Source organism: Anarrhichthys ocellatus, unplaced genomic scaffold (genome assembly GCF_004355925.1).
Source record: "Anarrhichthys ocellatus isolate YVR2014 unplaced genomic scaffold, GSC_Weel_1.0 scaffold20, whole genome shotgun sequence".
Lineage (NCBI taxonomy): Eukaryota > Metazoa > Chordata > Actinopteri > Perciformes > Anarhichadidae > Anarrhichthys > Anarrhichthys ocellatus.
This window is the reverse complement of record NW_022280050.1, coordinates 5,693,823-5,714,237: the sequence shown is the minus strand read 5'-3', so window position 1 is coordinate 5,714,237 and position 20,415 is coordinate 5,693,823. Positions and strand designations below refer to the sequence as shown.

The following is a 20,415-nucleotide window of genomic DNA, read 5'->3' as shown; positions in this document are numbered from 1 at the left end:
GGAAGCGTGATGGTTAGTGCAACCGGGCTGACGTATCGCCTGACGAGCCAGAGCCGACCAATCAGAGTGTAATCCGAGAGATCCCTTACCAATCCGCTCAAAGGGAGAAAGTGAGGGCTGCCCGTAAAACAGTGGCAGCAAGGTAGATTGACGCTGTGAGAGAATTTACCGTCAAACTGTTTCACACGTTTAGCTCCCGTCCTGTCCAGCTGGGAAATCATGCACACACAGAATAGTGGAATGAGCCAAACAAGTCTGTTCTCATCATATATATTACAGTGTGTTCTAATAATTGGGGCTTCATAAAGCGTGTGTGCATATCTCCATACTGGGTGGTATATTCTTAAGACTGTGCTTAAAGGCTATTTCTAATAATAATAATAAATACTTTTAAAAAAGGAATTAGAAAGATAGGAAAAATACAATTCTAAAATTATTAAAATGGGAAAGCATACAGTATATTGGCCCAGTGTGTAGGTGGACTGTGCAATAGTCAGTATGCTAAATTTAATTTGCACTTATGTCATAGGCAAACTCTAGACCGCACAATAACCTTATCTGTCCCCATTTAAAATATCAGCTTATTCAGACCCTCAATTCTCTTTTAATATACTTCTTCACATGTTAACACACTAACCGTATAATATAAATTAAAATATATATTAATAGTCTTACAGCTATAGGTGCAAGTCAGCAAACTATATGCTAAGCTTGTTTACATTGAGGAGCAGTAAGAGGATGAGTATAACCACATTTGGCCATAAGCTTATTTTAGAACTGACTGTAAAATTCAATAAGCGCATACACTGTATCCTCTGCCGCTGCATCACACGTGTTCAAGCTGTTCCTCATCCGCCTTTTTTTAATGCTCAATTTCAAAACTTTCCCCACTTGGAAAAGGTTTCCTAGTCTGCTGTAAGAACACCTGTGGTTCGAGCTCGGAAATCCCCTCCAGGGTGGGGACAGCTTCTAAAGAAGATTATACTAACGGTGTGAAAGGGATCTGCTGACCTGCTCCTGTCTTCTTGCTTCAACCAGACATGCACCTGACAAGCTCTGTGACACTACTTCATCTTTGATGACAGAGTAACAGACTTTCAAAGAGACAAATGAAACAATTAAATTCAATATTTTATCGCCCTTAGATCAGCAATTAAGTAAGTGAACCAGCCTGACAGCACGATGGAATCAGGAATTTTCTTGTACAAAGCAAGGTTTAACTAATCTAAAAAATAAAATTCTTCATTGCAAAATATTTGTTGTTCAAAATAGGATACAAATGTCCAAAACAAACATGATTATCACCAATTCACTTGTTTACATTATATACTTTCAATGTTATAAATAAAATAATTCCAAGATTCTTTTAGTAGTCTGCACACCAGGTGCTAAAAAAAGAGGCAAATGCAAAAATGTTGATATGTTGAAAGATAAAAGACCGGACAGAATAATACAACAGAGTCCACCGACTGAAACTATTTCCATTAACCAGCATACAGTAGCAAAATAATGGAGTGAATTATACAATAAACCAATTCATTTTAGAATAAAACAAAGGGGATGAAAAAGAAACAGGGCTGAATTATATGGGATTCTTTACTGTGCTCCTTTTAGGTGCAGTGGGAATACAGTTTACATATTCAGTTGATTAAAAAGTGACTAAACTGACTTATTGTCACCCAGAAATGTAGATTGAAACCAACATCATTTTATTAGACTCAGATCTTAAACTTGTCGTGATGCCGTTTTTAGCCATAATGTGTTTAACTTGTCGAAACAAATACATTGTTATAGCGGTTAAATTAGATCTTGTTGTGTCAAATACTAACTGTTACATTAGTGTGAATGCTGAAAGTCAGGAAAAATAAAGATGAAATACAACGAATGAAAAATTACACGTTAGATAAGCCTGTCGTTTCAAGGCACACTGCTCCATGTCTACATCCACTTTCCACACTTTTTCCACGTCTATCTCTATCGTACTTACTATTCCAGTTACATTCTTTTTTTACATTCACGCTCCATTTACAAGTATACACGGTTTCCTTTCATGTCCTCACTTTTCATGTTCCTTTATAAAATCCCTTGACTGCATGACCTTCAAACATACACATCCTTAATTGCACCAATTGGACAGTCCTTTCGTAGCATCTTATTTAACCATTCGTTCTTTTGTGCTTCTTCTTTGGGTTTCTTTAACTTATCTGTCTAGTTGATGGGTGGTGATTACATTTCAAACGACACTTTTAGGAACAGCCTTTCTGTGCTGTTGTTTGGGTGACTTGGGAGTGTTGTCAGGAGGGGGCCACTGTGGTTTAGTTAGCTGAATGTCATCTTCTATTTTAAAGGCTTCCTTCAGGAGATCCACCTGTGGGGGCCAAACTACAGATATTTTGTTGCTCTGTCGTTTGCTTTCATCGCACATTTTTGTCAGATTGTTTTCACCGCTGTGTGTTTTGTCTACTGAACTTAGGCTGCTCATGGAATATCTCCATTCAAGTTTCTCATCTGAGGGGATAGGTCCACCACTTCCTGCGGGAGGATTCTGCCCAAGTCCATTATCATAGTTCCCTTTGGATTTGAGGAGTTGTTTGTAATGATGTAGACAGTAGAAGTGTCCATGGAGAGAGACGTAATTTCCTAAGCTACAAGAGGAAAGAACATTTTTTCTTTTAGAATAACAAATTAATAATAATAATAATAATAAATGATACTGCCATTAAAACACCAAGGCATTTACAAATGAATATTGCAGTGATTAATTGTGCCAATGGTGACCATTGATTTGAATGAATGTAATATTTACCTTAATTTATTTCCACAGTGCTCACAGCAGAAACAGGATTTATGGTACTTCTTTTTGTCCACTATCAGAGCATCCATCGGATAAGCTCTCCTCCGACATACTGTGCAGAGCTCTGACTTTGGAACTCGAACCTGTTTGAAGGAGATAGAATACAAATTATTGGATTTTTTCCTCCCCCGTTCATCCCATGTGAAGAGCATTTCCTTTTTGCTCACAATGCAACAACAGCTTTTCTTTAATTATTCTATTATGGTTAATCTTGTTAGTACAAAGCAAACAAATAGATGACATATGCATTTAAATGCGTACCTCATACGGTTAATTCAGTTGCTTAAATAAAACATTCATAATGGCCATGAGAGTGAATGGTTCAGTGTATCAGTCAGGATTTTATTGTATTCACTCATCTACCTACTTACATGCATGGACAGATTTCCATGCATCTCTCAACTGCACTTTGTGAACACAAAAAATAAGCTGTCATCCGGTTGAGTGCAAGCCCTCAGCCAGCGTGTACTGTAACATTACACTGTATGCTGGCTATATTCTGGTCGGCTAATGGACAGCCTCTTGAAAAGGCTGCAGTTCTATTTATGACCTATTAGGCCAATTATATTTAAAATTGACATCATCCTTATTATATGCACTGCAGAAAAAGTTCAACACATTCATTAGATTAAAGGTGTGCTTGTTTTTTCCCCCAGATCTTTCAATTGAATGTCATGGTCTATTAGTGAATAGAGTTGGTTGAGTTGCCATCACATGATAGGTGGTCATACAGGGAGGAAGATCGTTTCTGTACAAGGTTCGTTGTTGCTGTCGGATGTCAGAGGCAGTGTAAATACCATCCTTAAACAACTCCACTGATAATGAGATGCCTTTAAAAGCTCCAGAAAACGGATGTACCTTCTGTCAAGGATGATTTTGTTATGTGTTATTGAAACTGTGTTCAGAGGACTGCTATTGGAAGGACCAACATGAAATTTGGTACAGACATTCATGGTCCCCAGAGGATGAATTATAATCTTGTCCCTCCACTTTTCCTCTAGCACGATTGTCATGACATCCCCATCAGCCTCAGCTGTACTTTGTGGTTAGTTCCAATTAGTACATGTAAGCATGCGAACACCCTAAACTAAGAATAATTACCTGCATTAGCCTGTAACCATTGCCATTGTGAGCATGCTAGCATGCTAATTTGGCCCAAAACACTGCTGTCCCTAAGTTAAGCCTCACAGAACTGCCAGCATGGCTGTAGCTTCTTAGAGTCGTTGGCTATTACAAACACTTTTTGTTCTATAGAAAGCCTTCGCAATTCATCCAATGCAGTGATTAGAAATACCGCTTTTGTAACACACCACAAACTTAATTGATTCAAACAAATCCCATCCATCCATAGTCCATGCCATTAGTTTACGTTGCTTCATGCCGTATAGGTCTTTACCAGATGAGACGATCTTCGTCTGATGTGACACAACTTGTGATGTTGTCTCCTCAGAAATGGTGTAGCCAAGACTCTTGAAAACGGATTCACTCTCTGTCCATGTTTTGTGGAAATTACTCAGCAACTTGTCAGTAGCATCGTCATCGATGGTTTCCATTTGCTTTGCTGATGCGGCCTTTTTTTTAACCGCATCAGCGTAGGAAAAAGGAGCCCGTTGGGTTGACACACTCTCAGAGTGCTCAGAGGCAGCTGTCCTTATTCCGGTGACGTTGTTACCAAAGTCATCAACATCTGAGAAATGTTCTGTGATTGATTTGGTTTCAGAAAAGGCTGATGGTTCTGCTGGCACAATTTCTGCCTCAGTTTTCTGAGGAGGGAGGGGGGTGCTCCGCCATGAGCCTTTCTGTGTCTCTTGAGGACTTTCCTGCTTTGAAGTGTCTGCTGTTGTTTCACTCAGGCTTGACACAGTCTCCTCCTGATCCTCTTTCTCCTCTCTGAATGAGAAACTTTGCTCACCCAGTTCAAAAACATTTTTAATAGCCTGGATGTCAAAAGCTGGCATTTCTTGTTCCAGGATGTTTGCTTTCTCTTTGTCAAAATCTATGTTTTCAGTGTCAGTGTGAAGCCACTCTGTGAGTGGGATAAGCTCTTTTCTGATAAAGAATTTCTCTTCTGGTGATTCAAATTTGTTTACAAGACCATACAGGTCCGCCCTGGGAAGCTCTTCGTCTTCTTTGTTCTCATTTTCTGCCTTTAAGTCCTCCGTGTCTGGACCCAGTCGTTCAGGGATAGCAATGGGCTCCTTTCGCACATAAGTCTTATGAATTTCAGCCTTTTGTGCTTCTTCAAAAAACTCTCTCTTTTCTTTGACGGATAGAGATAATGGCTCTGGAATATCTAAAGCATCAATAAGATCTGGGTCATTTTGACAAAATGACATGTGGGACTTACTTTGTATTCCACTTGCATTCAAACCGTCCGAAATATTAGCTTGATCTTCTTCTACATGTGCAGAATTTACATCAGCCCACTGAGCCTCCCTAGATAAACTCTCTTTTAGCTTTTCTGTTGCAATAGTCTCTGAAGCCTCCACAAGTTGGGAATCAATTTTGATTTGCCGATGGAAAGACGCAGGTGATTCCACAATCTCAGATTTCCTCTCTGAGATTTGTTGAGGGAGTAGCGGTGGTGGGGTGACGCCACGCGAGAGTTTGGCTGTTGTGTCTTTAAGTCGAGCCAAATTTTCTGCTCTGTCAAAAGTCGGAGAGGGTGTGATTCTAGTGAGCCATGATGTTGGGGTGTCACACCTGCGTGGGGGTGGTGTGGGAGGTGTGTGTGGCCTATGCAGCAGGGTGGGTGATGGCGTAACTCTGTAGGGTGAGTCAGTTCTTCGTGTGGATTCAATGGTGATAAACGTTGGCGAGGGCGATCGCATCCTCAACAACGGAGAGGGAGCCCGGAGGTCGACAGACTTGCACTGACTGACTTCTTCTTTCCGCCTTTCATGGGAGGTCTTCTTCTTTGTTTGGTTCTCAATTTTGGCAGAACCAATACTGATCTTGGATATTCTTGGCGTTGCCCCAGCAGAAACAGATTTCTCCGATATTGGCTCACATTCATGCTTCTCCGTTGTTTCATTATCTTCTAGATGCATTAGTTTAGCGTCTGCTAGTTTCCTCACACGAGAAAGAATTTCTTCACTTTTTTGAGCATCGCTTTCCAACACAGATTCCTCCAGTTCGCACTTTCTTTCGGGACTTATCAGCCAATCTGGAACTGTGTTGACTAGAGTCTTCACATATTTAGAATCAGTCTTCTCTGAAACTCTTTGTATCTCTGTGATGTGAGAGATTAACACTTGGGCCTCTCGCCTCTGAGATTCTTCTGTTTTCCCTGCTGTGGACTTTACCCGTTCATTTTGCTCCGACTTGCCTGTCACTGTAATTGGGACATCACGACTTTCTTCTGGAGGATTCTCTTCGCTCTGCTGAATAGCTGTCACTTCTTTCTTCTTTTGAGATCCCTTCAGTTGCTTTTGAACTCTTTTTTGTTGTTGTAAATTTTGATCATCTTTGCATTCTGTGGTAATGACTTCTCTGTCCACTTGAATCTCCTCTTCATTTATACTTTTTTTAATTTGGGAAATTGCAATTGTTTCATGAGTTTGGTGTGATTTTTCAGACGTTGTTGTATTGGTGTATATGATGTCTGTCTTTGATTCTGTGGAAATCTCTTTACCTTGAGCTGCCTGTGTACCCCCTTTAGACTTTTTGGACTTCTTTTTCTTTTTTGCGGGAGTTGGAGTTTCCGGTTGGCTGTCAGTTATGCTATCCGTAACAGCAGGCTTAGGGGCGGCAGCAGGAGAGGAAGTAACATTCTTAACCCCCTGTTTTAACTCTGTCTTTACTTCTTTAGGTTCACTGATCACTTTCACCTCAGCAGCTTCCTTCACATTCACCTTGACGTCTTGTGAAACACTCTGTTTCTCACTCTCACTGGACCTTTTTGTCTCTACTTGTTTTTCTTGCTTATGGTTCTTTTTCCCCTTTTGATTAGATTTACCTGCTTTTCCATTTGTATTGGCAGCTGCCTTTTCTGTTTGCATTGGTTGATCCAAAACTTTCTCCTGGCTCTTGGTAGGAGAATGATCAGTTTTCTCCTTGTTATCACGCGGTGGTGATCTGGACTCTTTTACATTTTTGTCTTTTTTCTCAGATTGTGATTTGCTTTCATTCTTTTCTGTATGGCTTTTATTAGAATACATTTCATCTTCGTTTTTATCATAGGGCTTGTTGGAGCGCTTTGTTTTCAGATTTTTAGAATCCTTTCTTTCAGCCAACATGTTTTCAGTTTTTGCGACATCAGTCAGCGAGGTCTGGACCTTGTCAGCCATGACAGACTGAGCAGACTGCTCGGAGGAAACATAAATAGAGTTCTGTGTAGTCGTATGCATCTGTTGTTTAACAGCTGATACTGACGAGGTCTTTTGAATAGAGATAACCTTCGATGTCTCATTAGAGACAATTTCCTGTTTGGCAGAAGATATAAATGTTGAATCAGTGCAGATTTTCTCATGGCTAGCGCTGACATTGCTGTGGGTGGTATTTAAAACTACGACATGCTTGGATAAATCAGATGATAGGGAGTCTGAATGGACACTCAATGCCTTCTTCTCGGCTCTCCCCTTTGTGATTTCTGATGCATTGTTATTTGACTGCCCTGTATCGACGGTGGAGAGCATTTCAAGAGCAGCGGTAACTGAGTCATGTATGTATGTGGGTGTTGGAGTGGTTGGGGGGGTGTTGTCCTCCACCAGCTTCCGGTACTTTTCTTCTGCTTTTATTAATGGAGTGGTAAATTTAGTCATTTTCCCTCTCATGGAAGGCGGAGGAGAGGGTGGAGGGGTGAATTTGACAGGAGCGATGTAAACTTTCTTTAGCGGTTTTGGTGACTCAGGCAGTGGAGTTTTTGATCTATGTGTTGTTGTTTTTGATTGAGATTGGCTGATTTCTACCACTTTCCCGGATGTGAGCTCCACCTGCTGTGTTTTACTGAATTCCACTTTAGGCTCCAGCTTTGGGACCGGGTATATGACCGGAGCTTTCACTTTTTTGACTGTCATCTTTGTTGCTTTTGCTGGTGAGGGATGAATTGCCTGTGCTGGCATGCTCTCCAGTTCCTGTTGAGAGGGAGGAGGTGGGAGAAAGTCCTGCTCACTGGTTAGTGGTGGTGGTGGTGGAGGAGGAAGATAATCAATGTCAGAATCAACACTGGGAGGAGGAGGAGGAAGGTCAGCGTCTGTCTCTGGTGGAGGTGGGAGAGGCAGATCAGGCTCTGGCGCATGTGGGTTTAGGATGTAATCATCAGTTCTTACTTTGGTTTTATCTACTTTTTTCATTCCCTTTCCCTTCGACTTTAGATTACGAAAGTCTGTCTTTAATGTTTTGATGCCGTGATTTTGGATAATCGTTTTATGCTCCACCACAGTTTGTGATTGCTGAGAAGACTGCTCCACAGAACTTGACATTGTTCTAACAATTTCAGTGTCATTAGAGATGGAGTGCTTTTCTTTTGATGTCTCAACTGAATTAGCAGTTTTTATCTTTTGTATGTTCCTTTTTGCATCATCATTTAAGTTGTTTACCGGGGGGCTCTGCTTGACTCGAACTCTTCTGTATGATCCAAGTCTGACTTTGGGAGATTCACGCTGTGCTGTTTCCAACAGCGATTTAATTGTGCCTTTAACATTACCCTTTATCACTTCTTCTTTCTCCAGCTGGGATTGCTCCTGCATCTGATACAATGACTTAATTGACATCTTCACATCACCCTTTACGTCACGCTCGAGGCTTGGGCTCCTTTCCATCCTTGGTGAAGGCGGAAGCTCCATTAAGAGCTGAATTGTTTCTCTGACGTTGCCCTGAACATCTATTTCCTGTTGACACGTCTTCCTCTCACTGGAGGCATCGTGCAGACTTTGCATTGCTGTGCGAATATCGCCCCTCACAATTTCCTCCTTTTCGACTTCCTTTACCGCTTGCTTTGCCAGCTCCAGAGATTTCAGTGTGGCCCTCACATCTCCAAGAACTAAATCCTCGAGAACAGCTTCAACTCGAGAAGTTGAAGATTTTTCAAGAGATCTCAGAGCCCCTTTTATATTTCCACATATGATATCTGGCTTCTCCACCTCTTTGTATCGTTTTTGAGCCTTCTCCAGGCACTGCAGGGTTTTCGGTATGTTGCCTTTCACCACCTCCTCTTTCTCTACAACAACCGTTTGATTTGCTGATTCAGACAATAGATTTAAAGCAGCTTTTAAATTGCCTTTGACTATCTCCTCCGTTTGGAGTCTTTCCAATGAGAGCATTGGCTCTGACATGAAAACTTTTACTGTGTTTTGAACATCACCAGGTATAACATCCTCCACTGTACGATCAATTTGCGTTGAATTACGGCCGAGGATGAGTTTAGTGCCCTTGATGTCGCCTCCAAGGATCTTCTCTTTTTCTACTCTGTCAGGCAGAGTCTCATCAGATCCTACGTGAAGCTGTTTAAGATAGTCAAGAGCCCCAGATTCGATGCATGTGGAGTAAAAGTTGACATTTCCTTTTTCAGTCTCGTCTATCCTTATCTTTACTGCCTGATCTTTCTTGTCTGACCTGGACAGTCTTTGAAGTGCACTCTTTATATCCCCTCTTACAATGTCCTCTTTTTCAACATTAACATTCTCTTGTTTATTGAGAAGGGAATATAATGTCATCTGCACGTCTCCTTTTTCATCCTCCTGGATGAGTATTCCATGTTTTGCTGAACCGCTCTCATCAAAAAGGTTGTTTATAGCTTCCTGAATGTCACCTCGTAGTATTTCCTCTCTTTCAATACTGCTGTCACTCTGTTGGTTGAATAGTTGATGCACCGTAGAACTGATGTCACCCTTCTCTTCTGAATCTATAACTATCTGCTGCTCCTGTCTTTCCTGTCTGTTCAGCAGGTTCATCATAATAGTCTGCAGATCTCCCCTGATGACATCCTCTCGTTGAATTTCCGGAGCCTGCTTATTCATTAGCTGGTATTTTGCCATCCTAACGTCGCCGACTTCATCAGCTTCAATGAGAATTCCCTTCGACCTCACCATTTTCTGACTATAAAGTTCTTCGAGAGTTCCTTTGACACTCTTGCCCAGGATTTTAGTCTTCTCCATTTTTGTCTCGTTAAAGTCATCAAATGGTGTTGTTTCAAATAACCACGTTGTTGACTTTACATCCGCATTGGAAATCGGATCGAGTGATGTGATGGTTGTACCTTCGTCCTCATCTACCTCTTTAATGTGATCAAGGGGGTTTTCCTCAAAGAGCCAGACTGAATGTTTAACATCTCCCTTTTCAACCTCCTCTTTTTTAACCGTTTCAATCAGATTTTCAGAGCTCATGCTTCTTATTTTGTCAATGGACTGGGTTTCAAATCTCCATTTCGCTGACCTGACATCACCTTTTTGTATTTCACTCACATTAACCGTTCTAACAGATTCCTGCGACAGTGCGTCAGACTCAAAACGATCTTTGTTTATCCTAACATTGCCTCCCTGAATATCATTCACCGTTTTTATGAGAGTCTTCGTTTCTTCAGCAATCCTGTCGAGTGGTTGTGTCTCAAATTTCCACTTGGCAGAGCTGACATCGCCTTTTTGCACATCCTCTTGTGTGACAGATTTAATTATATAAACGTCATCAGTGTCCTTGATAGCGTCAAGGGGCTTGGTTTCAAACTTCCACCGGGTTCCGACAACATCTCCTCGTGTTACTTCTTTGCTTGTGACAGTGGTGACCTCGTGGTAAAGTCCCTCTTTGTCCTGAATGGCGTAAAGGGGCTGATTTTCAAACATCATGGTGTAATTTCTCACATTGCCCCTTTCATCTTCATCGCGGACAATTTTTCGCATTTTCATCAGCTCTTTGTCCGTCTCCTGAATTTCATCTAAGGAGTAAGTCTCAAAAATGAAACGGCCCTTATCTACATCTCCTCCTTGTACATCATTCACTGTGCGGCTGCTCATGAATTCCTCTTGGCTATCGTGTATTGTATCTATCGATTGGTTTTCAAAGAGCCATTTGCAGTTCACTACGTTTCCTTTTTGTATGTCCTCAGTCTGAACTGTCTTGAGCTTTTGCATTACTTCCTCAGATGTAGAAGTCATGATATCGGATGTTTGGTTTTCAAAAATATACTTCATCCCGGACACGTCTCCAGACGCAATGTCTATCTCAGTGACGCGCTTGAAAGAGCCTGTCTCCTCCTCAGAAAGGTTCTCCAATTTCTCTGTCTCAAAGAGAAAACAAGCCGTTCTCACATCCTTTCCTTTAATGTCCTCTTGATTGACAGTGCACGTTTTCAGAATAGTCTCTGTCTCATCGTGGATAGTATCGAGTGCTTGTGTCTCAAAAAGCCATGTGCAGGTTTTGACATCCCCCTTTTGCATTTCTTCAGATTCATTTTCACCCTTTAACTCCGATCTTTCATACAGGACGTCCATTGGTTTTGTCTCAAACAGCCACTTGCAGGTTTTCACGTCACCCTTCATGTGGTCAAGATTTCTTTTTGTCCCCATAACCTCTTCATCTTCAATATTGCTGAAGTACTTAATAGCATCTAGAGGCTGTGTTTCAAACAACCACTTTGCGGTTTTCACATCACCAGACTCTATTTCTTGTTTCGATATGCCCTTGATAATTTGGTATTTATCAATGCTTTCATCAAACTGGTCGATTGGTCGGGTTTCAAACATCCACTTGCACGTTGTTACATCTCCTTTCACAACCTCTTCCCGCCGCACTGTTTTCACCTCATGAAAGTGCCCTGAGCTGTCTTGCATGGCATACAGGGAGGTAGACTCAAACAGGTTTGTATTTGCTTTTACAGAACCGGATGTTACACCCTCTATGAGAATCTTTTGAGATTCATCCCTCCAGTTTAAATCTGTGCTCTCAAAGATTTGTTTGTAGTTTAAGACGTCAACTCTATCAATTTCTTCCAGGTCAATCGTTCGGATGACTTCTTTCTTTTCTTGTCTGATCTGCTCCAGAGGTTGGCTTTCAAATCGCCATTTCTGATGTCTGACATCACCCTTCTCCTCATTAAGAGCCACAGCTTTTTTCAGTTTGCCCACCTCTGCAAGGTCCTTCAACTCCTCAGCTGGAGCTGTTTCAAAATAATTTCTGGCTGATCTCACATCACCTGCAATAATGTCCTCTTTTGTCAGTAGCTGAGTATTTGAATCATCGTTTAAAGTGTCCATTGGCTTGGTCTCAAATACCCAGCAGTTCTTGCGAACATCTGCCCCGCAGCTTGTGCCATCCTCTTGTGTGAGGTCGTCCTCAACATTCACAGTGCGAGTAATCTCTTTCTTCTCCTCCCTTATGTGCTCTAGATTTTGACTCTCAAAGCGCCATTTTTGGTGTCTCACATCTCCTTTCATTTCTTCATTTACTGTTGCCTTTTGAAGTTTTCCAACCTCAGGGTCAGTTTTCCTCTCTGCTCGAGGGCTGCTTTCAAAAAAGTGCCTCGCAGATCTAACATTGCCCCCGATAATTTCTTCAATAGACTGGGGTCTCGCATTGGAGTCATCCTTCAGAGAATCCATTGGCTGGGTTTCAAACACTAAGCAGTGCTTGCGCACATCAGCTCCAGTAACGTCGTTCTTCTCCATTTTTGAGCTTTCCCACTCATTAAGAGAATCTAAGGTCTTTATCTCAAACAACCACCTGCCCCAGTCTCCCTTATTGCTGTCCTCCATGGAAAGACTACAAACAAGTTTCAAAGATGTAGATTCTTTGTTTGTCATGTCCAGGGGTTGGGTATCGAAAAGCCAACGTGAAGCAATGGAGTTCTCCAATTCACTTTCAATTTTTCGCACGGACTTAATCTCCAGCATTTGGCTCGATTGTCCCATGATGATGCATTTAAACTGAGTGTCAAAAGTACTCGTAACAGTTTTCACTTCTCCATGAATTTCCTCTAACACTGACCTCAGTCTCAAAAGGTGGCTCTCGTCCATGGTCTCAGTATGGCCAAGGCTTTCCATGTACCTATTGTCAATCATACAAATAGTAGCATTACCATCCTCCTCTGTAAACACAATCTCTTTTGTTAAATCCTCCTCCTTATGCATTTTATTTAGAGTGTCCATTGTCTGGGTTTCAAACAGCCACGCTGCAGCACGGACATCTCCTTTATCAAATTTGTTGAATTTGTTTTTGTATTCTGTTGAGTTGATATTGTGTGAACTCAGCTCATCCATTGGCTTGGTCTCAAACATCCAAGCTGTACGTCTCACATCTTTTCCAAGTATCATTTCCTGTTCACTTATTTTGTTGTTTTCGTCATCCTCGTCAGGAGTTTCATCCTTAATGGTGTCCAGTGGTTTATTTTCAAACATCCATCGCATTGCCTGCACCTCCCCGGGGAGAATCTCCTCCCATTCCATGTATTCTTCATCGTCGATATCATCGGGACTGCCCCCATCATCCTCATACATGTACTCCTGGTTCTCTAACTGGTTGTTCTCAGTTTCAGTGTAATCACTGTAGTATTCCTTTTCTATATTCTTACGAACCTCAGGATGAATGTGCTTGTAAAGACGTTTCAGCTCATACATACTCCTCTGCTTGCAGTAAGCTTCTTTGTTGAGTGGGTATTTGGAGAGGTTTGTCGGTTCTGGAGGCTCGGGTGAGTAATAGCATGCCGGAATATCTTCACTGTCTGATGGCATTTCGAGTAATTCTGGAGGCGGGGGTGGAAGATAGTCACAATCCTCAGCTGGTGGGGGCGGAAAGTCCGCATAATCCATCACTTCAGCCAATGTGTCTTCTGCTGCCTCATTAGCGGATGTTTCATAGACATTACTAGTCACAGTGTTGTTTTGTGTCACATTTGAGGACCACTTAGCTCGATTGATATCACGTCCAATCTTTTTAAGGAACAAAAATAATAATTACGGGGGAATAACTATAAATCCATAACATTACCCATAACAGTTATATGTATTTTACATTTGCTAATTGCTACATTTGCAACACTTACTGATACATTGTAAAAATTTGATCATAAAACATGAATGATCTCACATAGCAGAACACCTGTCAATCCAAGATTACTTGACCTGAATAAATTGCTTTCTTATAATGCTTTTATCTAATCTATCTATAAATCTATGAGTTAAAGTTATAATCCTTAAGATTCTCATGAAGTCAAATCCCATTAATACTATTCATGGATTGCATATTTTAAGCAGTAGCAATTTGGTAAATTTACATTCTATTATTACCTCTCTATTTAGAAATTTCATTGTTGGAGTCCGCCATTCCTGCGCTAGATTCAAATTACACTCAAACACGAGGGATTCACAGGAAATTATGCATGTATGTTATATAATGGTATCTAATTTATACAAGGCCCACTCCTGTTCACTTAAACATTATGTCTTTTCATATCTTAGTATATACTGCTTAGCTCAAGTGAAATGGAAATACTTACTTTAATTGGTTTGTGTGGAGCAGCCTCTTCTATTGATTTTTCAAAGAGATCCCTCAGTTCTTTTGTAGTGTACCTGGGAAACTCCTCTTCTAAAAGTCAGCACAGAAACAAGTACAAAGGCAGGCCTTAAATTAGTCAGGCATGTGACAGCGTATATGGCAGAGAATAAAAATATCCAAACGACATCCTACCTGTTTCATTTTGATGGTTTTCAAAACTGGATGCAAAGTTACTGTCACTGTAAGACACCTAAATAATAAAAAATGAAAAAAAAAGATATTGATGATAAAAAAGGAAATACAGAAATTCACCATTTACTTATGAATACTACACATTTTCCTTTAAATGTCATGCTTTTTTTGTTTCATCTCTGCCCAAGCTCTCAGAGACTTCCCAAAAACATCAATTACACAAATGTGATTGATTGCAATTACTCAAAGTTTTAACCAACAAGGCACTCAAAGTGTTTCTCATTAGCAAAGCCTTCTCGTTCTGCCTGCAGAAACAGTGACAGACAAAGTTAAATACCATCTCTTCTTGGTTGACATCTTGCTGCTGACTGCCTGGGACGACATGCCTGCTGCTGCTTGACACTGTTACTTCAGAGTTGGACATTTCCTGTGAAGATGAAGACAGTGATTGTCAAACATAGTGAAAAATGTGTGCATGCTACACAAACACACAGATACATACATCTCTCAGTCTCGCTTCACCACAGTGCCCCTGCCGCCACAGATGTGAGTTCAGTCCACTCCAATTTACTTCACCAGCCAAAGCTTAATATTACACAACTGAACACCATGTAGAGAAGATGCTAGACCAGATTGCTCACAGCAGTTTAAAATGACTAATCACAGATGGAGGCATGACGATCTGTGATCAAGCTGTTCACTCACACTGTACCATAGCAAAATAAAAAATACCATTCTTTTCCACTTCATTGTGAAGTTTCTCTCTACTGAATGGATTATTTAAAGCACCCTGAAGGTTTTCCTGGAAGCTGTTAGAAATGTCAAGTAATGTCTGTGACTTAAACCCACACACTTTAGTATTGGTACAAAATTTAATAAGAGCCTCAGTGTTATAATATTCAGCCTAAATTTCGTATTTTACTTGCAAAGCTCTCCATTGCAGTCACACAATTCCAAAGCTAAATGATGGAAACAGGCTCAGGTCAGAAGAAACTTGACCATAATTTAACCACAGTCATCTCTTTCATGCTCTTAGCCTCATGAATGAATATACTGTGCTCTGCATACCTGCACAGTTCTGTGATGAAAATGGAACTGGGTTATATTGTGGGATGTTGCAGTTTCCTGGGTCTCAAATTGTTTCCTCACACTGGCAAGTCCCCCAGGCAGGGAACAAACCTCCGACTCCTCCATGACCTAATGAAGCAGGAAATATCATTAGCTGCCTCCATTTCTACATGCCCCAGAAATCAAACTGGTGCTTAATAAGGCTGTTTTGCAGTGCAGGCCGCCATCAAACGTGATGCAACTAATGCTACATGCAGATCGCTCTCTCACATACACAAACTCTCATAATATGCTGTAATGGTTTCAGATTTACATAAGGAACTGTGAGAGCTCTCTCAAAATACAGCCAACAATATGTTTTCTGCAGCCCTCCTCTGTATTCTGTAGTAGAAACAATGCACAATGTCCATGCACAAACTAAAGTACCCCGCAGTGCTGGAGGTGGTGTCTGCTTGGAGACAGCTGGCTGGTACACGGCCTTACAGTTGGTCAGTGGGATGACCTCTCAGCCCACAGAGTGAATCCGGTTCCTCTGGTTTATATCTCTTTCAGGAAGTCCTGCCCTGGTTCAACCTGCGCTGCCAGCAGCTATGGCACAAATAACCAATAAACTTTACAATAAAATGCTTGAGTGTGTTATTAAAGGAACAGTGTGTAAGTTTTATCTAGTGGTTTGTGGCAGGTTGCAACCAACTAAATAGCCCTCAGCTCACCCCTTCCTTCCTAAGCATGTTGGAGAACTACAGTGGTCCACAGGTCAGGATAGGTATCGTAAAGTTTATAAAGAAAGTAGAACATGGACATCAGTCAGTATCAGTCATTCCTCCTGTCTTCCATCCACCTGGCTGCTTTGTCTCAGCCAGCAGAGAAGTTTACAAAAGAAAAAACCTTTTGGCCGACCGTGCGTGCTGTGCTCGTGTGAACATAGTGGTGATTGAAATAGGTTTCACTTTTGTTTACATGTCCGTGGTTGTTGTTGATGTATTGATAAAGTATTCACTTTTTACTCGCAAATATTTTATTGCACATACAGTAACAAGTAGTAGTTGCCCTCAACTTGAGTATCCTTCACTTTACCTACTTCACTTCACCACAGCTGCCTCTCTGCTTGTGCTTTGTGAGTGTGTGTTTGTGTCTATGTGTGTGTGTGTGTGTAGTTGGAGGAGCTCAGCCCGACAGAGAGAGAACAGCAGATGCGAGCTTCAGCGTGAACATATATTACATCAACACATTAAAAAGTACTAATAAAAAACACCGGTAATGTCGGGGCACATCAATACTACGATCTTCAGTAATTTCAGAACGCATCCCTACCTTCAGATAACGTAAAAACACATAGGTACTAAAAACGCTAACGGCACTCGCCAGAGCCAGTGTCCTTTCTGGGCTGCTGTAGAAACATGGTGGTGCAAGATGGCCGACTACGTGGAAGAGGACCTGCTCCCCCAGGTAGATATAAATGCCTTTTTCTAGGCTAAGGAAAACATAACGATTCTTAGTTTCGGGTGATTATACACTGATTAAAACGTAGTTATGAATATTATATTCAATATCTGCCAATAAATCCCCCTAAATGTTGCACACTGTTCCTTTAAGTATCATTCAGTTATAAAGAGGTAGCATACCATACTTAGCGGTGTAAACACATGCAACTAAACTGCACTGATAAGGGTGTCAGACCCCTTTGTGTTTGTGGCGTTGTTTTCTCTACAATCTTAACCAATAACACACCTGCCTCCTGACATTCAGTTACTCACAGGATGTACAGGATGTATAATTCTATTTATGAATGCAGTTATTTTATCATGATGTGAGGTGAGTTTGGTCCTTGCCTACTTTAAGTGTAAGCATTTAGAGAGAAAGTATGGTTTAGTCCAAAATAATTCTTCTCTAACAGTGTACCCCATGGTTTGATGTCCCCTTAAAAGGGTCACTTAAGATGATTTACATAAAGTCCCTGTTTCCACTCATATTTTGTCAATAAAGGGATTGATTGTACTCAGCATATTAATGTATTGTGGGGTTTAGAGGATCGTATGGGAAGTTGTATTAGCAGTCATTCCGATCTTTCCTTTTTATTTTACGCATAAGTAGCCATTACAAGTTATGTCTGGAATTGCATCAGCCGACAGTCTGGAATCAAAGGACCATTATTGTTAACCTGCAGGGTATTGCAATCTGCTGAAAAGATTGTTAACTATTCCAACTGTGTTATCTCCATCAGGCCAGTTGATGACACTTTTGTCTATATGTTTGCCAGTTCAAAGTATTCATACCTCAATTCATTTGTGGATTTAATTATGCTGATGCAAATAAGAGAATGAAATGTGAACAAATGATCTGCTCTGTGGCGTATTAGCACTTGAAGCCATGCGTATATATTAAACTCACTGTAATATCAAGAATAATGTCAGCAGAGCTGCCAGACAGGGGACATCTTTAATATCAATTCTGGCAGCAAATGACAGATTTAATCGCTGAATATCATTTTTCAAAGTAGTGAAAATTGAATAAAGTACAGACTCAAAAAAACACCAAATCAATTTTTTAATCAGTTCTTTGAGCTACAGACAGCTGGAGGTGATAAGCTATTTTATTGTTAAGTAAGCTGAATAATGAAACCTGAAATTGATACCCATTAATGCTACTCTCTAAATTGCATGGCAAAAAGTCATGTAAAAGTAATATATACACATATTAGTATATTGCACTGTTGTTAGCTGCTTTCCCTTGGCATATTTGGATTTGTAGCTTACCAGTCCCCTACAGTCTATTTTAGCCAGGAATGGTAAGTATGTTTGTAATACACAGCTCTTAAAATTAAAGAATTCTAGTTACATATTCTACTTCAAATATTGACTTGCAGTGAAACTCGAGTGGAAAATTCTGCACTGCAGCATATCAAAGTTACGGTCTTGAGGAGATGGACTTATAGACCGTAAATTATTGTGGTAGGAACTGAAATTTGTTGCCAAAGAAAATCTGTCAACAGTCTGAAGCTATCTCATGACACGTTAGGTTGGGCTGAGAGCTCAAATAACAAGAAAGTGAAGTAATAGGCGCCATGTACTTAAATAAATCAAGCCTATTTTAAACTTAACCATGAAGGCTCGTGTTTCTCAGTGAAATATAGAGGAAAGCTGGGAGGTCAAAGCTTTCCTTTCTAAAAGCTTTTAGATTTTCTGATTTGATAATTTTGTGCTTTTTTTTTTGTAATTACTCTGCAGTATTTGTCATTTCGTGGCTTGCTCGGAGACAATGAAGTAGAGTGACATAACAACTAGGTACTGGCCTTGGTACAATTGGCTCAGAACTCCATTTATTTGGGAATTACTTAGTACAAATCGAATCTCTTCTAAAGCTTAAACTCCGAAGTTAATTTGGTATTTTATGCCTGATATAAGATTCATATTTTGCTTCTGTATCCTGTATTTTGAATGGAAGTGCACTCAACACGAGGACAATGTTAATTGATTTTGGAGTAGAATCAAGAATTCAGTGCCAGCCTTTCATGTTTTTCTCTGCAGATACTAAAGGGTGATTTAAAAATGCATTACTGTTTTCGCATGGGAAATTATTAACATAAAAACATCATTTGAAAAGCCCAAATCATTCACACTTTTTTTTAACATTCTACTCAACTCAAACACAGCTCTCAGAGATCTCATCACCTACCAGGTAAGGAGGATATTGAAATGTAAAAATATGAGCTCAGCATATAAAAATCCCACTTGAAGGCCACTGCACCCCCAACCTGCAGGGTCGTTCCAAGCCAAAAGCAAATCCCGGTCAGTGTTGGAGACCAGCTCCAGTACTGTGTTCACCTCTGTCCAACTAGCAGACAGTGGCAGCTGATTTTATTTTAGACCCTCCGCCCACTTGCAAAAGATGGGCCTGGTGTGTTTTTTTTAGAGAGCGAGACCCCCATGCCTCTGATGTCAAGTCCCCAGAAAATCCATATGGAAATACTTCCTGTGACTCGTCTGCAGGCGCATGTGTACTAATAAATCAGGCCACCCTGGTTTCATCATCACAGCTCTCATCAGAGTGCACTGCATACTCCAGCAGCTGTTACCGCCTGTCATTATGAGCCAAATTATGCACGTACAAATCCACAACAAATACTGTGAAAATCTCTCATTTTCATGGTTTCTTTTAATCCCTAAACAGTGTGACGTAGATGTCGGGCAGGTGCGGATTCAAGTGACAGTAAACAGTGGTGAAATGTGTGGCCGTGCACTGTGCTTTGCTGTTGGTCTGAAATGGGGTTAGTGATGTAATGCTATTTGTTGAGGAGAGGTGGGTTAAGGGTAAATACGGCAAGAGGCACCTCTGAGTGTGGAAGAGGTAGCAGGCTCATCTTGTTTGACCCAGTTGGAGGCGGTGGCGCCAGCCGGACTCTGGTAGTCAGTGTCTGCCAGGCATCTGCGCAACCCTGTTCTTCCTCAGCATGTGTAACTCATACCTGCATTTTCCATTGACCACCTGTTTTAAAGAGACACTCTGCTGCTCCCACCAAACCTCCCTAGACTGAAATGCAAATGATCCTGTTCACCTGTCCTCCTGATCATTCAATATGTAGGAGGCAACTGAGCAGGAGGCAACTGAGCCAGGATCAGAGTAATGAAAGTCTCAATCATTTGAATCTTAATGAAAGTCAAGAGCAAGAAAAGAATATAAAAAAAACAGTCTGAACATTTGTGTCAGTGTTTCGAGGTCTCATGTTCTTTTCATGATGACCCTGCTTTATTCAGCTTGAAACCAGTCCTCTGTGATCCAGAGCAGAGCTAAGTCATGCAGTGAGGGTGAAAGGACAGGAAAAATAGGAATTCTCTCTCTCTCTCTCTCTCTCTCTCTCTCTCTCTCTCTCTCTCTCT

At 40.9% G+C, this 20,415-nt stretch overlaps 1 protein-coding gene across 1 annotated transcript; it reads right to left on the bottom strand.

Moving 5' to 3' along the window:
• Window positions 1-1,143: 1,143 nt before the first annotated feature.
• Window positions 1,144-19,351, bottom strand: xirp2b (xin actin binding repeat containing 2b). The gene is made up of 9 exons (XM_031858692.1): window positions 19,214-19,351; window positions 15,965-16,126; window positions 15,539-15,667; window positions 14,808-14,897; window positions 14,471-14,528; window positions 14,280-14,368; window positions 4,251-13,713; window positions 2,807-2,937; window positions 1,144-2,645 (listed from the first exon to the last, which is right to left on the bottom strand). Exons 3-8 carry the CDS (start codon window positions 15,662-15,664, stop codon window positions 2,846-2,848), a joined length of 9,918 nt encoding a protein of 3,305 aa, XP_031714552.1. The 5' UTR covers window positions 15,665-15,667; window positions 15,965-16,126; window positions 19,214-19,351; the 3' UTR covers window positions 1,144-2,645; window positions 2,807-2,845.
• Window positions 19,352-20,415: the final 1,064 nt, after the last annotated feature.